The sequence below is a fragment of the Tarenaya hassleriana genome, unplaced genomic scaffold (assembly GCF_000463585.1).
Source record: "Tarenaya hassleriana unplaced genomic scaffold, ASM46358v1 Cleome4, whole genome shotgun sequence".
Lineage (NCBI taxonomy): Eukaryota > Viridiplantae > Streptophyta > Magnoliopsida > Brassicales > Cleomaceae > Tarenaya > Tarenaya hassleriana.
In genome coordinates, this window is record NW_010966881.1 from 2,158,687 (window position 1) to 2,177,443 (window position 18,757).

At 38.6% G+C, this 18,757-nt stretch overlaps 5 protein-coding genes across 9 annotated transcripts in view; 2 read left to right on the forward strand and 3 right to left on the reverse strand.

Annotated features, from left to right (window-relative positions):
- The first annotated feature begins 29 nt into the window (after nt 1–29).
- LOC104824538 (SEC12-like protein 1) lies at nt 30–4,119 on the forward strand. Its single transcript, XM_019203647.1, is given in 12 exon segments — nt 30–77; nt 589–669; nt 671–784; nt 1,230–1,330; nt 1,605–1,722; nt 1,836–1,927; nt 2,198–2,297; nt 2,601–2,673; nt 2,763–2,883; nt 3,360–3,477; nt 3,555–3,627; nt 3,730–4,119. Coding segments are annotated over 12 exon segments (1,239 nt in total). The 3' UTR covers nt 3,930–4,119.
- A 779-nt stretch (nt 4,120–4,898) lies between these two features.
- Nucleotides 4,899–7,896, reverse strand: LOC104823506 (rab escort protein 1). The gene is made up of 9 exons (XM_010555105.2): nt 7,158–7,896; nt 6,911–7,033; nt 6,700–6,799; nt 6,547–6,585; nt 6,223–6,472; nt 5,985–6,060; nt 5,613–5,808; nt 5,407–5,487; nt 4,899–5,181 (listed from the first exon to the last, which is right to left on the reverse strand). Exons 1-9 carry the CDS (start codon nt 7,853–7,855, stop codon nt 5,089–5,091), a joined length of 1,656 nt encoding a protein of 551 aa, XP_010553407.1. The 5' UTR covers nt 7,856–7,896; the 3' UTR covers nt 4,899–5,088.
- Nucleotides 7,897–8,316: 420 nt separating this feature from the next.
- LOC104823505 (serine hydroxymethyltransferase 3, chloroplastic) lies at nt 8,317–12,404 on the reverse strand. 2 transcript variants are annotated; one of them, XM_010555103.2, is made up of 12 exons: nt 12,291–12,404; nt 11,497–11,741; nt 11,199–11,394; nt 10,908–11,082; nt 10,717–10,834; nt 10,492–10,604; nt 10,269–10,391; nt 9,925–10,029; nt 9,737–9,823; nt 9,535–9,642; nt 9,266–9,338; nt 8,317–8,800 (listed from the first exon to the last, which is right to left on the reverse strand). In XM_010555103.2, the coding sequence occupies exons 2-12, from the start codon at nt 11,711–11,713 to the stop codon at nt 8,526–8,528; spliced, it is 1,590 nt and encodes a 529-aa protein (XP_010553405.1). In that variant the 5' UTR covers nt 11,714–11,741; nt 12,291–12,404; the 3' UTR covers nt 8,317–8,525. The 2 variants fall into 2 exon arrangements, with proteins under 2 accessions (XP_010553405.1, XP_010553406.1); XM_010555104.2 differs by lacking the exon at nt 12,291–12,404 and adding an exon at nt 11,992–12,010.
- A 1,347-nt stretch (nt 12,405–13,751) lies between these two features.
- On the reverse strand, nt 13,752–17,127 carry LOC104823504 (transcription factor GTE6-like). 3 transcript variants are annotated; one of them, XM_010555102.2, is made up of 9 exons: nt 17,035–17,127; nt 16,670–16,773; nt 15,944–16,159; nt 15,302–15,379; nt 14,864–15,088; nt 14,581–14,679; nt 14,432–14,490; nt 14,209–14,350; nt 13,752–14,133 (listed from the first exon to the last, which is right to left on the reverse strand). In XM_010555102.2, exons 3-9 carry the CDS (start codon nt 16,088–16,090, stop codon nt 13,975–13,977), a joined length of 909 nt encoding a protein of 302 aa, XP_010553404.1. In that variant the 5' UTR covers nt 16,091–16,159; nt 16,670–16,773; nt 17,035–17,127; the 3' UTR covers nt 13,752–13,974. The 3 variants fall into 3 exon arrangements, with proteins under 3 accessions (XP_010553404.1, XP_010553403.1, XP_010553402.1); XM_010555101.2 differs by having other exon boundaries at nt 17,023–17,115; XM_010555100.2 differs by lacking the exon at nt 17,035–17,127 and having other exon boundaries at nt 16,670–17,008.
- Nucleotides 17,064–18,757, forward strand: part of LOC104823503 (protein IQ-DOMAIN 1) — a 3,701-nt gene continuing 2,007 nt past the window's right edge. The window contains exons 1-5 of one of the 2 annotated variants that reach the window (XM_010555098.1): nt 17,064–17,156; nt 17,477–17,775; nt 17,874–17,974; nt 18,201–18,307; nt 18,445–18,673. In XM_010555098.1, coding sequence (XP_010553400.1) covers nt 18,236–18,307; nt 18,445–18,673 — 301 coding nt within the window. In that variant the 5' untranslated portion in view covers nt 17,064–17,156; nt 17,477–17,775; nt 17,874–17,974; nt 18,201–18,235. The other variant, XM_010555099.1, reaches the window with a different exon arrangement.

Here is an 18,757-nt window from a genome sequence, read left to right on the forward strand (position 1 = left end):
GATACTTCGACTTATGAATATTAGACTTAATGAATACTAGGGATGTATATGAATCCGGAAGCCCGAAAATATTAAGGGTTAGAGCCTACAAATATAGGTTTCGTATTCTTACTACTAATGTTATATATCAACTTGTTTTAAAATGATTTATCATCCAATATATAATGTCATTATACATATAACTATTATCATAAATATCGTATTTATACGTGAATATTTCTCCTAAATAGAAATTTGAATATGAATTGAGAATGGGATTTGATATATTCATATCAATTGAGTTATCCGATTTTCAATATATATACAAATCTTCAACCGATTCTAACACTATCATGTCTAGAGATCATTTTTCAAATTCAAGATTGTTCGTATTCACCATTTACCGTGGTTCGAATTCATCAGATAGACGTTGACCTTTTGCATAAAAGGTTTGACCATATATAGGACCAAAATTTAAATTTGGATTATTAATATAAATTTACAAACTTGTATGTCCAATACAACAACGTGACGCCCGAGCCTTTTCTCTTAAAATAAAACCGGATATTTACACGTCTTGCTAAGTGTTGAAGAACAAAATCAACGGAGGTTGGAGATGGGTCAGTCCGAATCGGGCACGTAACATGCGGGTCATGGATCCGTCGACCCGAGAAAGCGAATTGGGTCGTTCTGGGCACTGGGCAGAGCCGCGAAAGGCCGTGGCTCGTCTACTTCTTCTTCTGCTGGTGCCGTTGAGATCTTCTCCTTCGATCCCACGACTTCATCTCTCCCCTCCTCTCCTCTGGTATGTGTATTAACATCTGGATTCGGTGGGGTTTGCTTCCGAATTTGGATTTTCAGCTTATCAATTTCCATGTTTTTGGAGGGTTTTTTTTTTGTTTGTTTGTGGGGAACAGGAACTGAGGTTATTATGCTGTTTCTTTCAATTGGGTTTTTGGCTTCTGTTCCTGGATTTCTCAATCTTTGTAGATTTTTGTGCCTCGAGTTTAGAGCCTCTGGTCACTTTTCGTTGGTAACTGAAACATAGGAAGAAACGAGGGTTTTCATCTCCTGTCTGTGACTCTGGTCTTTGCCACCTAGTTTGGGTGTTTAGAAACCTTGGTTTTTGCTTTCCTCCCATCTTCTGTATGGCATTGATGGATTCTTTCTTCTCTTACATGTAGTTGTCATTATTTTGGCCGATTAATGAAAACATAAAACCACTTTTTCCCCCCCTTAATTGAATGAAGGTTACACGTACACTTGAAGAGAGTGACGGTGATCCCATAGCAATTGCAGTCCACCCTTGTGGAGATAATTTTGTTTGCTCGACTTCAGAAGGGGGTTGCAAGTACGATGAAACTTCAAACTTATATGCTGATCTTAGTTTTTTTTTCAATTAAATGTTTGTTTCTCTGTAGAAAAAGTTTGATTTGCCTTCTTATTTCCATATTTTGGCGCAATGTCCATAATAACACTGTAAGATGGCCTTGCCAAAGCAAATTTGTAGATTTTATCTATACCTTGTAGAAGCCATATCAACATACGTGTGCAACTATCATGAGAATATTATCTACTTTAGTTCAGGCAGACAAAATTGTTGATGGAATATGGTTGATGTTCAGGTTGTTTGAGGTTTGTAGAGGAGAAACATACCAAAATTTCCTTCCTCTTGAAGATGTCGGGCCACAGAAGTGTTTGGTCTTCAGCTTTGACAGATGCAAACTTGCGGCCGGGGGAGAGGTAAGAGGAACTGAAACGTCTCTACTTTTCCGAGAGTTTCTTTTCTATTGTCTTGTTTAGCCGTATGGTGCAATGATATTTTCTGTTATATCTAACTGTAATATTAACTGTAGGATGGATGTCTAAGAATTCTCGAGTGGCCAAGCCTACGTTTAATTTTGGACGAGCCAAAGGCGCACAAATCCTTCAAGGATATGGATTTTAGGTAAGGACAGAATTCCTTCGTCCCCATAGTTTCACACATGATTAAAAGTAATGCTTGTCAATAAATAGATGCTCCTGTTAAAGTATTGAAACCACATCAAAGGATGATCAATACTGTTTTGCTCTCTTATTTCTGTTCTCAAAATAAAAAGGAACACAAGAAAAGGAAAATTATGCGGAAGCACTTGTGGTTGGATGGGGAATATTTGCCATTGGCTCGCCAAATCTGGTACAGAACGTGCGAATCTGATACATGCAATCTCTTTTGTAGCCTCGACTCGGAGTTCTTGGCCACAACACCAACTGATGGTTCGGCGAGAATATGGAAAGCAGACGATGGTTTTCCTGTGGCAACTCTAGCACGAAATCCGGTATGTGATGAAGCAATAGTCCAGTCTGCATCAGTATCTCTCTATTTCAAGAACAATCCTACCCTATGAAATCTGCATTCAAGATGAGCTAGCTTCTTTTAAAATTTCTGAGAAATTCATTCTCTGGCATTTGTTTGATTTGTGTTTTTGTGTTTCCCTGAGTGTAGATGTGAATAAATTGTAGAAGCTTGCAGGAATTAAGCCCTTCTCTCTACATTTCCATCTGAATATCTGTGAAACTTTCAAATATTTGCCTTTGCTATTTACTGATATCTTTATCCTATATGAATATTATCATTGTAGGATGAAAACATTGAATTATGCCGCTTCTCTAAAGATGGAACGAAGCCATTCTTGTTTTGTGCTGCCCAGAAAGGTATGCTATCTTCTTCCCTGTCTTGATTAAACTATTACAAAACACAAGCTGATTTTCTGTTGTGTTGACATATGAAAGTGCCGGAGCAGGTGAGACGCCTGTGGTGAATGTATATGACATTTGTACATGGAAGAAAATCGGGTACAAGAAGCTGATAAGGAAGGCTGCTTCCGCGATGGCAGTGAGCCTCGACGGAAAATATATTGCTCTGTGAGTGCTCCTTCGGCTTAGGACCTGACTAGTTGTCAACTTATCACGTAATCGCCTACAATCGCGGAATCGCGGCTTTTGGCTATTGCTGGCGATTGAAAAACTTGTTGGTTGAATCGAAATCGTTCGCAATCGCAACAAATATCCCTATTTTTTATTCAAAAAATTGAAATTGATGAAATTTTTATGTTAAAAATTTGTATTAATTATTTTATAGGTAACTAGGCTTTATCAAATAATTGTAAAAAGAATTAAAATAATTACTACTACTACTTTTTTGTAATTTTACCTCAAATCGAAATCTCAGCATTTATCAATCAGCCACAACAACTAGTTCATCAACCGGTCAATGTCAATCGTGCACAATCGCCAGAAAACGTAATCGAAATTGTTCACAATCGCGCATCGACATAACCGTGAATTGCGTTTTGCTTTTACTGGATGAGTTTAACTTCAAATTTTGCCCATAATTGCAGGGGTAGCAAAGATGGAGATGTCTCAGTCGCGGAAATCAAGACTATGGAAATCTACCGTCATAGCAAGAGCTTGCATCTTGGTCATTCCATTGCTTCTTTAGAGTTCTGCCCTTATGAAAGGAAAACAACCTTCAGCAGATGAAAAAAAAAGCATTGTTTTCTACTCTGTGTAATAATGTCTGGTGAATGGTTCTTAGGGTTTTGCTGACAAGTTCAGTCCAGTGGGGAGAGATGGTGACCAAACTCGCTGTACCATCCGATTGGAAAGGTCGGTCTCTCTCTCTCCCAGAATGTCGGGTCATCTTACAGTTTCATACATACATACATACATACATACATACATACATATATGTATTGTATGTATATGCAGACTGGCAGATTTATGTGCTGCTATTGGGACTGTCCTTGGTGTCAGCCGTTGCATGTTACATATTCTTCAAGAACTCGGATTCGTTTCGGAATTTCCCACTTGGGAAAGATCAGAGGAGACCAAAGATTAGCTTTTTTGGGGACCCTATGCCTTCCGATGAACAAAGCAAGTGGAATCCCTTCGGGCCTGTGGATATGTGAATCCATAAGATCCATTCAAGACCTGCAAGAGCTCATTCTCTTGTTCTGTTTTCTTTTGGTTTGGGGTTTATGTTACTTGCGCATGTTATTTGTATTAGGGGTGAGCACTTCGGTTCGGGAATTTAGTACCGACCCGATCCGTCCCGAAACCGAACCATATCGAACCGAACCGAATAACGTTTGGTTCTAATTTGGTACACTTTTTATGGAACCGAATGAACCGTTCCCGAACCGAACCGTAGGAATACCGAACCGAACCGTATGAATACCGAACCAAAATTCGAATATTCCACTAATATATGTGTAAATATTATAGTTCGGTATTTATTTGGTATTCATATAATGATACTGTTCCGAACCGAATCGATACTAAAACCGAACCGAACCGAACCGTTTAACATTCGGTTCTAGTTTGGTACACTTTTTATAAAACCGAAAATACCGTTCCCGAACCGAACCGCTTGAATACCGAACCGAAACCCGAAACGCTCACCCCTAATTTGTATTCATTGCTTTTTTTTTTTTTTTTTTTTTTTTGCTTTACACGAAGGATTTGTTTCTATAGATTTTTTAGATGATTTCTTTTTCGGTAATGTTATTTTCATCCAATTCTTTAGACTATCCGAAACTTCAGATATCAAATATGAGCGTACCATGTGTATTTTTTTCAGTTCGTATAAAATTTATGGATTTTCTTTAGCGGTTTTCGTGAAATTCACGAAGTCAAATAAAAAGAAAAAATTGTGTGTTTTTTAGAAATTTTAAAATTTTGTGTATTAATCTGAAAATTTATAACAAATCTGCTAATTTATATGAACTTTTCTATTGGAATTTCCGGATACTCTGTCTGTTCCCATATATATTTGTGTTTGAAAAAAAAAAACAAACATCGCCGTAGGATTAATTCATTTCAAATAAAACAAGATAACGATTGGAATACAATATATTCTAATTATGAAATATAGAAGCTAACAGAATTAATTTACCACAATAGAAGATAACGATTGGAATAAACCAACAAAGACAGTATCCACAACTTTTTGTACAATGTATAATATCCTTTAGAACTCTCTCTAATATCTTATGTTTGTTTGCTTTTTCTTCGTCTATCATTTCATAATAACACAAAACATTGTAGGGATTGAAAAACGAAGTTTGCTCAATCAGCTTCAGCTTCAGCTTCAGCATCCACTGTCTCCTCAGAGACAATCTCTTGAAACAGTTCTTCACTCCCAAAGAGTTGCTCATACATCTGCCAAATTCATTTTTGGGTCAGTTTCATTCATTTCGGTTTAAGTTTTGGTTTCAGATTGGTTTAAAAAAAAGTTCCGGTTATAGAAACCTAACTGAACCGAAAATCGGAACTTCTTTTGCCCAACCACACACTGTGTTCTTAATTTCAGTGTGGCAAATCGAATTTTTGTACTTTGCTTCGCAAAGCTATTAAAAGGAGAAAGAGTGTGATGAATCTTTTTACCTTCACGGCCGATTCCACCGTTTCGCTGAAGTTCAGATTCCCATCTGGCATTGACAAAGAACTAATAACACCAATCTCACCCTGAAACATTTAAAAATCTGTTTTAAGAAAAGATTTGGCATCAAGTTGCAGACATCAATGCATCGAAAGTGAAATCCTCTGTGGCAGAAAAGTCTGAGAATTTCTCCATGAATAATGAAACGAACCTTGATCAGCTCCTGCGCGTACAGTGCTCTCCAGAGTGCAGTGGGTTTTCTTACGGAAATGTCATTCAGAGCCTCAGAATCGCTTTCAAGAATACCCGGAAGAACAGGTAACGTGACGAGAACATTCATAGCAGCTTTCACCATTTCCTTCCCTTTATCAGTGTCTTCACACAAAGTTGACAGATACAAAACATGCCTGCAGCAAATCAAATATTGTAAACTCAAGTCCCCTAATATTGTGTCTAACGGGACAAGATTAAAGCCTGAAAATTTGGATATATGTTGCTGGAACCAAATAAGCATGCAAGTGAAAAGAAACAAAAGGACAATGTAAGGAGATTGGTAGGATCTTCCGTAAAGGCTCAAACTTACATGCCCTCGGGGCAAACAGCTAAACTGCAACCGATTTGCAGAACACGAATTGCAGTCACCTGCTCGGGAAATAAAGCTAAGAAAGAAACATAAAAAAAAAATGAGCATCCCCTTTTGCAGATATATCAACAACCACCAAAAACAATGAAAAAAGAATGAGCACAACTTCAAAAAACATAGTTATTCTATACATGAGGATGTGTAACTACAGGAGTGCAAAAAAAATACCAAATCTTACTTGAAGGCGGATATACAACAAGGAGATTCGATATATCAGCTTTCACAGATCCTCTAATGATGCATATCCCTCTTGCAACCTTCCCGATGCTGTCGCCTTTTGGGGCAAGAACATGAATAGTGTCCCTCAGCTGATTGGACAATGATGACATTGATGGCAATGCCAGGGCAATGGACGGGTCCAAAATCAATTTCTTGCTGAATAAGTCTTGACCAGAAGCTAATCTAATCCCTTTGTACTCGTTGGTATCCTATAAACAATTAAAACGATCAAGTAACCATTGTTTGACAAGAGAAGTTTTCAAAATCTATGGGTATCACTTGCCTTGTCTAGAAGCAGAGCAGTAACCGGCATTCGGAGAACCTGCATTCAAATACAGACAACGAGATAAGTTATCACAGAAGCCCATGGCAGTTGCAACATCATATACCATTCATGAACCAAAATGTCTATGACCATCACATCATTCAAACGTACATAAAGGCATCCTTTAACGGCAGCACGGCGACAGAAGGCTTGTGGAAGTTCTCCTTGACCGTAAATAGGATATATCAATGCCCCAAGTGCGTTAGAAAATCTAAACTACAAAAGTAGCATATGACTGATTATAACAAGCATGGCAAAAACGAAGAAGATAAACCCAATAAAACAAAGCCACCGTAGCTGAAGGAAGGCAGCAAAATTTGACCTGCCAACAGATGAACTATATACAGCCAAGCGATCTATACCGTCTCTTGTCTTGAGTAAATTCCTACAAGTTTCAGAATTGTCTTGATCATAATCTAGCAGTGCAATGGCGTACAAGACGATCCTGTGCAAGGCGGAGAAGAGAAAACCAAGATGCTGTTACCAGATTGAAATCGATACTCGCAGTAAAACGACATGGATAGAGTCACATCTGCAAAGAACTACGACCAAAGATAAGGAGACCTTACGATTTAATCTTGGGAGGCAATCGCATCTTCTCCAGGAACTCCACAAACGGAGTCTCTAAGTCCTCCTCCGATATTTGCGACATACTCTCGCTCTCAGAAGCCGAACCCAAATGCTCTTGAACGAGTTTGAAGAACTTCATGAGTTGATTCTTCTCGATCAATGTCATGCTCTTGTCCTTGAATATGGCAGCCCTCGAATCGGGAACGCTCTGCAACTCACCGCTCTTGTCCCCGACAAAGCTGGCATGGATGCTCTTGAACTCCACGTAATGGTTGGATCCTGATTTTAGCATCAAATCAATTGATTTATCGGCGCAGAACAGAACCCTTGGTCCACACACATCGATGTTGAACTTCCTCGAGTGTTCTTCGAGGATCTGTGGGGCGAAGTCGTTGATCTCGACGCCCGAATACAATGGACGGGTCGTGAGATCCACAGCGAGGAAATCCTGAGGTTTGTCTGACGGCGGAGACGGCGGTGGACATATTGAGTGGGATTGCAGGAAAGAAGACAGATCGGAGAGAGGGAGGGAAGCGTAGTGAGAGCCGTAGAAGGGGTTGGGGTCCAAGTGGAGGACAGATTTCCCGGCGGAGGAAGCGGCGGCGGAGATGACAGATTCCGGGAGGCCAGTGCCGACGACGACGAGATCGTAATTTGTGGGATCGATAGGAGGGTAAGGAGGAAGGTCCCCGCTCATGGTTGGTCGTGACGGAAGGAAAGAGAGCTTGTTGACCCCTACTCTTCATTTCTGCTCTTTAATATTTTGTAGTTAAGTCCTCAAACTATTATCTTTTTCATGTTTTGACCCAATACTTCCTTTCTTGCAAATAAATCCATCTAAATCTCAATTTCGTCACCGAATTTGTTAAATAGAATATAAATGGAATACAAATTTGTTTAGTTGAACACATTTTTTTTTAACGAAAACCAAAATCAGATTGGACAAAGAAAGTTCCATATATTTTTGTTGAATCAAAATAAACAAACCTCAACCAAAAATCGAAAACATTGTAAACCCATGAATTTTCGGACATTCTTTGACCAACGTTTCCGAGTTCGGAAACAACCTTAGGTTATATGAGATTTTACCTACATTATATAAGAAAAATTTTAATTTTTATAACCTACATATTTGTTACACAAAATAATACAAAAATCTGTTAAATGTTTTGATTTTGCAACATTATAATTTATTGTTATAATAAATTTGTCGCCATCCACATTATTTCTTGTAAAAAGAAAAGAAGGGAATCTTAACTAGCTACTGTGTTCATATACTCTTTGGTTTTGGGTGCAATAACTCAAAAACTGATGTTTTTCTTTTTTTGCAATTTGGTGGCAAAAAAAAAAGAAACTCAGAAAACTTATTAGACGCCGGGAATGGGGAACCTGGTTGTGAGAGATTCCACTCTCTCCTTGAGACTCTGAACTCTGTCTTTCAATGGGAAATCGGAGCAAGTCACGAAGTTCATGAAATCTTGAAGCTTCGAGCCGGAGGCAGCCCTCTTCGCTTCGATGGCTATCTGGACGCCTTCCTTGATGAACTCCGCGGTGGCCAAAAACTCGTTCTCCGAGAACCCTCTGGTCGTCATAGCGGGTGCTCCAATTCTTATTCCCCCGGGAACCAATGCACTCTTGTCGCCTGCCCGAATATTTTTTCCAAGAAAAAAAAACATTGAGGTTAAAGTAGTTAACTACAACTGAAGATCAAGTTCCAAGCTTTTGGGAAGGCAACAGCACTTCAAAAACCGGCTGGCTGGCCGAGTGGTTTGGTGGTGTTTGCTCACCTGTCGACACTCGAGTGTTGGGTTCAAATCACGGGTTTGGGAATTTCAGTGCATCGAAGAACAGAACAAAATTATCGAAGAGCACTTAAAAACACCCAATTACATAAGACTTGCATATTCACCGTTCTAACCTAACAGAGTGATTGAACTAAACAGTAAGTGATTGCAGTTGTAGATTTGCAGATAGACAAATGCAGTTCCTCTACTTTCTTTTCATCAAATATTGGATTTAATAGGTCAAAGGATTGGTTTTTGCAAAGGGTTGTGCAACATTTTGCAAATTTTAGAGGAAACTAAAATGAGTAGAGGCCGAGACTCACCAGGAACCGAGTTCTTGTTGAGAGTGATGGAAGCCATGTCGAGGATTTTTTCAACCCGAGCACCATCGATACCCTATCCACGACCATAAAACACAGTTACCTATCACAACATCGTACATATTCTCTATCTCAAAAAAGCTTAGATATTTGGAAGTTCCATCTTTCTAATTCCATTCAGATTATTATCTACAATGAAATTCAATCTCCCTTTCTGTAAATTCGCCTTGGACCAATAGAATTTACAGTGAAAATGAAGATGTCGGACTTACCATCGGTCTAAGATCGACAAGAACCAGGTGGTTGTCAGTCCCACCCGAGACAAGTTTAAACCCAAGTTCGACCAAACGATTTGCCAGTGCCTTACAGTTTGCCACAACCTAAACAAATACATTAACCATGATTAGATATATATGATTAATGGTTTCAAATTTTACTGTGGCAGAATATCATTTTACAGAGAGAGATCAATACCCTTTTCTGGTAAGTTTTGAATTCCGGCGATTGTGCGTGTTTCAAACAAACAGTTAAACCACCGATTGTGTGGTTATGTGGCCCACCCTGAAAATGCATTGAAAACATATTTTTTAAAGGAAATACTATACGGAAACAAGAGCAGTTTGTATAATTGAAATATACAGATAAGAAAGTGAGTAGTAAACCTGCAAACCGGGGAAGACAGCATTGTTTATGGCAGATTCAAGATCAACACCATTAACTTGATCTTTCTTGAAGAAGATCATGCCACCTCTGGGACCTCTCAGAGACTGGGCAGACGATATCATTAAAAAGTTACAATCTTGTAAAATGGAATAATGGAAAAATTATAGCACCACAGGTTGAACGTTAAAATAGCAGCATCATGGATGGTTCAAGCAACTCCACAAATATCATTAACAAAGCAAAATTAGTTTCTCAAACCTATGGTGCCATAAGGGAATATATTTCGGATGTAAATCAGTTTTTTTTAAACGGAAAATATTTTGGATGATTCTCTATAACGTACCTTGTGAGTAGTGGTTGTAACGATATCACAGAACTCAAAGGGATCAGCAACGACAGAAGCAGCCACAAGTCCGCTGATGTGAGCCATATCCATCATCAGAAAAGCACCAACCGAATCCGCTATCTTAAAATAGTCGAAGAATTTTCAGGAAAGGTCACACTTAGATTGTAATGATGAGCCTGAAACTTTGAATATACGTTTTGGAGGGTTTGATTATTTCTACCTTCCTCATTCGAGCATAGTCAAAATCTCTTGGATAAGCACTAGCTCCTGCAATTATGAGTTTTGGCCGGAAGAGGGTGGCAGTTTTCTCTAGCATGTCATAATCCACAAGACCTGTTCAAATATTGCGAGAAGAAGAAACCATCCCACATAAAAATTTCTTCCCAAGTTGATAATATGTATCAATACAAGAAAGCGCATATATGTAAACAAAAAGATGCTTTACCAGTGGATTCATCAAGTCGATAAGGCATAGACTCAAAGTATATGGAAGTGCCAGAAACCCGTCTTTTCGCAGTCATGAACCCATGAGATAGATGACCGCCATGAGGTAAATCCAAACCCTAAATGCATCAAACAAGCTATTAGGTAACCAAACACGCAAAGATTGGATTGAACCGAGAAAAAGGGTCTTACCATGATTCGATCATGTGGGTTAAGAATGGCAGTGTAGACCTCAAAGTTAGCAGGAGAACCAGACAATGGCTGAACATTGACTCCCCACTTTGTAGCATCTAAGTGAAATGCTGCTAAAGCTCTCTTCTGGCAAAGTGTCTCCAACTCATCGATATACTCATTGCCACCATAGTATCTGTGATGTGAACAAAAAAGTAACAAAATATAACAAACATGAAATACCAAGAAGCAAAAACGTTTCAATTTGTTTTTTGGCACCACTTGGAATTGGAAGAAGCCAACTGTTATTACCTTTTACCGGGCAACCCTTCAGAATACTTGTTAGTAAGGCATGATCCAACAGCCTCCATAACTGCTCGCGACGTGAAATTCTCCGAGGCTATAAGTTCGAGACTCCTGAATTGCCTCTCTTTCTCCTTCGAGATGATCTCTCTGACCTCTGGATCGGCTTCACTAAGCGAATAGTCCACAAAAGGAATTTCATTTCCTTAAAGCACAATCAAAACAAAAAACACATCAAAACAACAGATCCTCAATTTCTTCATAACTTCATACTATCGCCATGAAAATAAAGAAAATTCTCTCCAACCGGCCATCTGGGGAATAGGAGCGGAGGCTGAAGACGGTGGCTTTCCACTGACAAAGCTGCCTTGAAGGGGTGAAGAACGACAAGGCTTCAGAGAACTGAACCTCAATTGCTGGGGAAACTTGGTCATGGGTGATATTCTCCGGCCAAAAACGGGTCCTTGCACCCGCCCCGGTTGCTGAACAGAATTCATCAGAGCACCTCCACAGCAAGCTTGCATTTTTTTCTCTCTTTATAATCTTCTGATCCTATACCACAAATTTCCAATTTTTCAGAACAAACTTAAACAAAAGGAAATCAATTTCACAAAATAAGCGTACGTATGAGCCAAACGTGAGAAATAAGACAACATCAAACATAACATGAAAACTCAACATCAAACGAATTACCTAAGCAGTATAAACAAAAAGCAAAACGGAAATATTAAACAGACCATAATATACCAAATTAAAAACAAAAATTAAACCAGAAAGAAAGAAATCGAACGGGAACACAAACCCAGAAGCAAAAAGTTCCAGAGGAAATTTCCAAAAAGAAACGGGGAAGATGTTAGAGAGAATCGAAAACAAAAATCGAGGGAAGACCCATACGCACTGCTTGAAGAAACTATACCGACAGCTAAAGCGAGTGACGCAGAAACAAAACCAAGAAAACAAGGACAGAATTTTTTTTTTTTTAAATAAAAGGTACACTAGAAGAAAATATCAAATGAGAGGCGCGTTTTATCCATATACCCAAAAAAATCAATTGAAGACAAAATTTTCTCTTCAACAGCCATAGAGAAAGATAACTCTTACCGAAAGCGAAGAACAACGGATACAGAGAAGATTCTCCGGTGACGGCGGTCGAAGGAATCGCGAGAGAGAAGGAGAGACACGGGAATAGACAGCCGAGAAACCCTCGCTGCTGGGTTCAGTCTGCTTCTGTATACATAGCCTGACTTCCTGAAAAGACGTTATTATCCCTTCATAAAACACACCGTTTGATCAAGTCCTAAACCGGAGTCTAATTTCCGGTTCAATCTCCCAATTTCCTTGGGCTTTGTCCTAAACCCAACCCACCAGATCGATCAGAAGCTACACTCTTCTTGGGCTTGCGGCTTGCCACCGAAGACACTTGCATAATTCATGTATCTTAGTAGAAAAAATACTAACGTATTTATTTAAGAGATTTTAATAATTTCATATATTTGTATAACCATTCTTTATCTTTATCTTATGTGGTTTGTAGAATTAGTAATTTCGGTTCTAATATATTAAATGGAGTGGAAATTAGAATAATAATAATTCAAGCCAAAATTTTCAAAATAAATTCTAGACTATTTTTTTTTACCAAATAAATTCGGAACTCTAGTATTATCCCGCAAATAAACACAAACATTTGGTTGGAATAAAATATGTTTGAAGACGTTGGATAAGGACACCAACAGATTAACATTTATAGGAGAGGTGTCATACTAAGTCATAATGTCTGTCTTTGTTACAAAACGAGAAACATAAAACATTTCTATATAAATACAAATGTATATGCATGCACATAATCAGTAATTTCCTAATCCAACATTTTTTTTTCCTATAAATGTCTCTAAGTATTCAATTGATGTACAAATAACATGTGAGGGAGGAAAAGGTATATTGCATTCAATATTAAAAATTTTGTAGATAATGTTTGCAACTGGTAAGAACAATTCATTTCGGGTTGGGGTTCGGATTCCACTAACAGATATTCACAGTTTGCGAATAGGTTCATTTTTTTCCTCTAAAGAACGAGCATCCACCCATATTCGGACCATTTTACAAAAGTACCCTCGATTTTAATATTATTTATACAGAACTATCATCCAAATTCGTCACAATTAGAGGGTGATGTTTTGAGATTCCTTTTGCAATTTTAGCCGTTCGATTCGAAAACGGTTTATTTGATATTACAAAATTTATATCAAGTTAGTATTTTATGTTATTCGGTTCGGTATTAGTCTCAGTTAAGTATAATACGGTTTTAATAAGTACTAAATAAAGATTAAAATTGGAATGGTTCGGGGCGGTTAAGATTTTTTATGAGACAATTCAAAAACGGTTAAATGCAGTTTGAATTTATTTTCAGAGGTATAATATAATGAAAACAAATAAATTAATAAATATCAATTGATTTCTATGAATTATGAAACTCAATAAATCCTATTCTTTACTTCATCAATCGTACATAAAATAAATATTATTAATAAGTATTAATCTTTAATATTTTTAAAAAATAAAATAAAAAAAAATACCGAAATATTATATAATATTTAACGTATTTTCCAAACCGAACCATTCGGTATCTTTAATTTTATACCGTTCGTTTTTCTTATAATCGAACCGAACCGAAATGTATTTAATCGGTATTGAGACCAAATTCCCGGACGGAAGTGCCGGCCGATACTCACAATTCATCCATTGGCATCCAAATCCAAACCCGCTTCTCTAACGAACGAAATTCGAGCTACAAATTTCTTTTCTTACGCTTGTTGATGCCTCCTCTGCTTTTATCGGCCCCCGTCTCACTCTGTATATCTTTTCTTACGTGATCTCCAGTCTCGTCCTTCTGATCCTTCAGCGCTTCCTTCACGAAGAACTTCAGCCTCCACAGGGTCGGTTCATCCTGTTTGTAGAAGTTTTAAGCACTGAGAAAAGATTGAACCTATAAACCCAGTTTAGTTCTGTAAGAGATCTTTACCAATCCGTCTATCTCGACGTCCATCACCCCTTCTGCTGTCGTTTGGACGTTCGGAAGAATTTCCAGCATCTTCATAAGCTTGTCGGCTGATAACTTTGGCATCAACAACCCGATATCCCTCTTTTCTTGTATTGATATTTTTCTGAGATTCAGTCATCAATTCTCAGCTCCATACTCCGTTAGATCCAACAATAAAAGAAATGGAAATTCTAAATAAGCCAACCTGTGTTTCTGGACAACCTTATTCCTGAGCTCCTCCAGCTCTGCAATAACACTGCAAATCTGCAGAAGCATTCCATCAATTAGCATGCAACAAGATAAAGCATACACGTCATTACAGGCTATATGAGCTGTTATAGATGACGAAAATACCTCGTCACTGACTTCTCTACTTCTTTCGGCATGCGATGCCTCGTTTACAAGCTGCAACACCGATTCCGCTAGTTTTTTTTCCTCCTCCTGTCTTTTCTCCTGTAATCCATTTTCACACAACGACGCATTACTCCCAACCCTAATTGGGATCTACCACATGAATTCTCTTCTCCACTTGTTTCGATTTTGGGTGTAATACATTTTCATCACTATGAAAAAAAACGGAAAACATCTACGGATAACCTCCATTTAAGCAGAAGTGAGACAGTTTTGCTATTGTTACCTCTTTTTTAACCTCCAGAAGAAAATGTGCCCATTTCCCTTCAAACGTCTCAAGCAGCCTTTTTGCCATGGAATAGACCTCACTTGTTTCCGCGTTATATTTCATGGCGTTCTCAAACACTAGCCTCATATCAGCATATATTTGCATAACGTGTTTGTATCCTGTACCATCCTTCGCCTCCATCTTATTCTTGATCGTACTGAAGTCCATTGGCTTGTCAATAATCTGAAAACGTAAAACCGCTGTCAGAAACAAACATATAAATTTCTTTAACGTATTCCTGGTATAAAACATGATACTGCATTTCATTGTATCATTTCACATCCATTTTCTCTCATAACTTTTAATCTTGATACGCATTTGAATTTGTGGTCTGGTCCTGTTTTTTTATGTATTGTTCAGAAGAAAAAAAGGCTCTGAAGGAGAAGACAACATCACCTCATAATAATCATGCAGACCAAGACCTTCAACATCGACAGGATGCCTAAATGGCAATGCCCATTTGTGCTGCCTTATCTGAAAAGTAAAACACAATCTGAATCACAAAACTCATACTCAAGTATGTTCAAAACTGGAAACTCTCGGTTCCTCTCCAAGACATAGAGGACTCCACGGGTTGTATCACTAAATTCATTTGTCAACGATTGTGGATGATTCACACTAACTAGTTTTTATTTATAATCTGAAAGTTCATGGTTGGACCAACTATATCTCCAAAAGATCGGAGAAACCCATATGAATGCCACTCCCTAGGTCGAGACTCAAACTTGGAATGGGAAGGAATTTTACTCCATCCTTTACCAGTTGAACCACCTTATCTTGGATTCACACTAACTAGTTGATAAATTGTTGTTGATAGCAATCGCGATTTGCTGTGATTCAAAAGTAACTGGTTGCAATTTGCAGGGTGATTGTCATAAAACAAATCAATTTTCCAGTTGTCTGCGACAAGTAGAAGTCGTAAACGCCATGTTTGTGGCGATTGCGTGACAGCCAATCGGACCTAGAAAAACTCAACCTCAGCGGATAATTAAGAATTGGTATGAACAAACAAAAGGAATGAGAGAATGGATCATTTGCCTCAGAGAAGATTGTTTGAAACCGATGCATGAGGTCTTGCATTCTTTTTGCAGCTTCAGCTTCCCTACGAGTCGCCTCTTGTTGCACCTTCCTACCGTAGAGAATGTATCTCCCTTTTTCTTTGACCACAGAGCCCGGGCTAGCCATATTTAACTTGTTTACTGTTTCACCTACACTCGAGTAATACTGCTCCACTTCTTGCAGTTTCTGCTCAAGCTGCAGATAGAATCATCAACATTTATAACATCTTGAATCTATACCATATCAAAACAGATTATGCTACATAAGTTTCTAATCAGCTGAGGCAAAATACATTACGATCCTAGTATTTCACACTATGCCTCTTATGGAAGTAACCGAAAACCCCTGACATCGTTCGTCCAATATGCAACTCCAATTGCTCTCATTAGGGTGACTAGAATTAGCAGAAGGGTCAGCTCGAAATTTGCAGAAAGAGCGTTTACTTACTAGATCCATTAATAGCTTAACCAACAAGGCAAAAGCAATTGACATCGGAGTTCAAACCGTAACAGTGAAACAAGTACATTCCAATCGTTCAGCACCAAAATTCACGGATTCTGAATGAACCCTAAAACTTGAATTGACATCAGAATATGGGAACCAGAAGGAAACATACGGAATTAACTTCAACTTCTCAAGCGTATTGTCAAAACGAAATCAATTTCTGGGAAGTTCTCAACACGAATTGTTTATGCCGGATTTTACCGTATCAACTCGTTGTAAAATCTCGTCGACCCGATGCTTGATAGACTCCGATTCTTCGAGGCTAATCTGGGAATCTCCTCCGTTAACATCACCTGAATTCGACACTGAAGCAGCCATTAATTCGTTATGAGAACCACAAAGGCAACCCAAGAACCCAAGAGAACGGACGCTTCGAGACACAGTGGTTAGCTTATGATTAACAGATGGGCTAAGGGAGCGGAGATATGAGCGAACAAACTGAATAAAGAACGCCTAAATCGGAGGGGTAGTTACTGATCAGATTTTTATCGTCTGGGTCGGAGGGGGTGGATTACGTGTCGTTTCTAGGATATGAAAACAGCAAGTATTCATACCCAAAACCCTACAATGTTCATTTGGCGACGTGTCTTCGTCGTTCGAGCGTCAGAAACAAAAATGGCGAGATCAGCTCTCCTTCGCTTACTTCGATCTCCATCTCGGCTCCTTTGTTCTGGAAATTTACAAACGGGTATCTCCCTCTCTCTCTCACGATCCTGTTGGATCATATTGGCTTGCAGATTTTGTCTTCAGAGCGTTGTCTTAACGAAGACAACATTTAGTAGGGTTTTAGATGAAACGGGTGAAGGAATTGTGGGTATGTTGTTAAACTCTGAAAGGTTTCTTCTTTTTCTCTGGGCACGAGGCTTGTAAGAATTCCAGTTTCTGTTCATTTCACAGCTACCGCAATCTTTATTTGTTTTCCCTGTACTTTTTTTTAATCTTTATTATATATAATTTATGAACTGTACGTTTTATGTTTTAATTTTGTTTATGTTCTTTAAATGACAGAACTGATTGGTCCAAACGTGATGGACAGAGTCTCCTTTTCCAACTTCTTTCCCCAAATGAGAGAGACAACACTCATCTCACGCAACACCACGCCACTGTTCCATTACCTCTGAAACTTTCTCCTTCGAGATCTGATTCTTCTCCTCTCAGATTTTTGCCATTAGATTTTTTTTTTGTTTCCCCCTTGTTTGGATCGTGAGAAAGTTCATTGCTTTTGCTACAGATCCGAGAAAGTCGCGAAAGCTTCTTACTTTCCGTTTCTGGCTTCTGATTTTTCTTCGTCTTGGAGCTCTCTCTCTGTACGGTTGCGTGCATCAGTATGCGTATACATATGTGTATATCTTCTGCTTGTTTGTGTCTTTGATTCATTTCTGAAAGTGATTTTTTCTCCTTGCAGATTCTCTGTCCGATCTGAGGTTTTTGTCGATTCTTTTGTTCTTGGAAAATTTTGTCTGTTCTATTTTCTCAGGAAGATCCAAGCTTTGATTTGTCCAATCTGTGAGTCCACTTGTTCCATTTATGTCGGTTCTGTCATCCTTTAGTCATGTGTTTATCAATTTTCCCCTATAATCTTCGGGTATCCCTAACCAATATTGAGAAACATAATCCAATCTTTGGCTAGTAAGATTGAAACTTACTAAAAATGCTGATATTGAACTCTTGAATTAAGGGTTTATTGCAGTTTTTAAAAATTCGGATCAGGATATCTCTCTGGGTTTTGCAGTTGCAGAAATTCCAAAAATAAAAGTAAACTAGGAGATGGGTAAGAGCTGGTTCACTGCTGTGAAGAAGGCCTTAAGTCCAGAAGCGAAAGGGAAAAAGCAAGATCAGGTTTGTTTGTAAGAAATGTCCATATATATACACGCATATATACACAAAGTTCCTACAATTGACAACATGTTTATGCATTTGATGAATCTAAATACCGACATATATAGGCAAATGTTTCATGTTTATCTGTTCACCAGAAACCACGAAAGGTGAAGAAATGGTTTGGCAAGAACAAGAAGTTGGACACTATAACATCTAACCAAGAAGATGAACTGCCTCATGCTGTTCCATCACCAAAACGACAGCCCGAGTTTGCTCCGATGGCTGTGGAAGATGTGAAACTTGCCGAGGTTAAGGATGAGCAGACAAGATACGCTTACTCAGCGGCTCTTGCTACCGCTGTTGCTGCAGAGGCGGCTGTTGCAGCCGCGAACTCCACAAACGGAGTCTCTAAGTCCTCCTCCGATATTTGCGACATACTCTCGCTCTCAGAAGATTGGAATACAATAT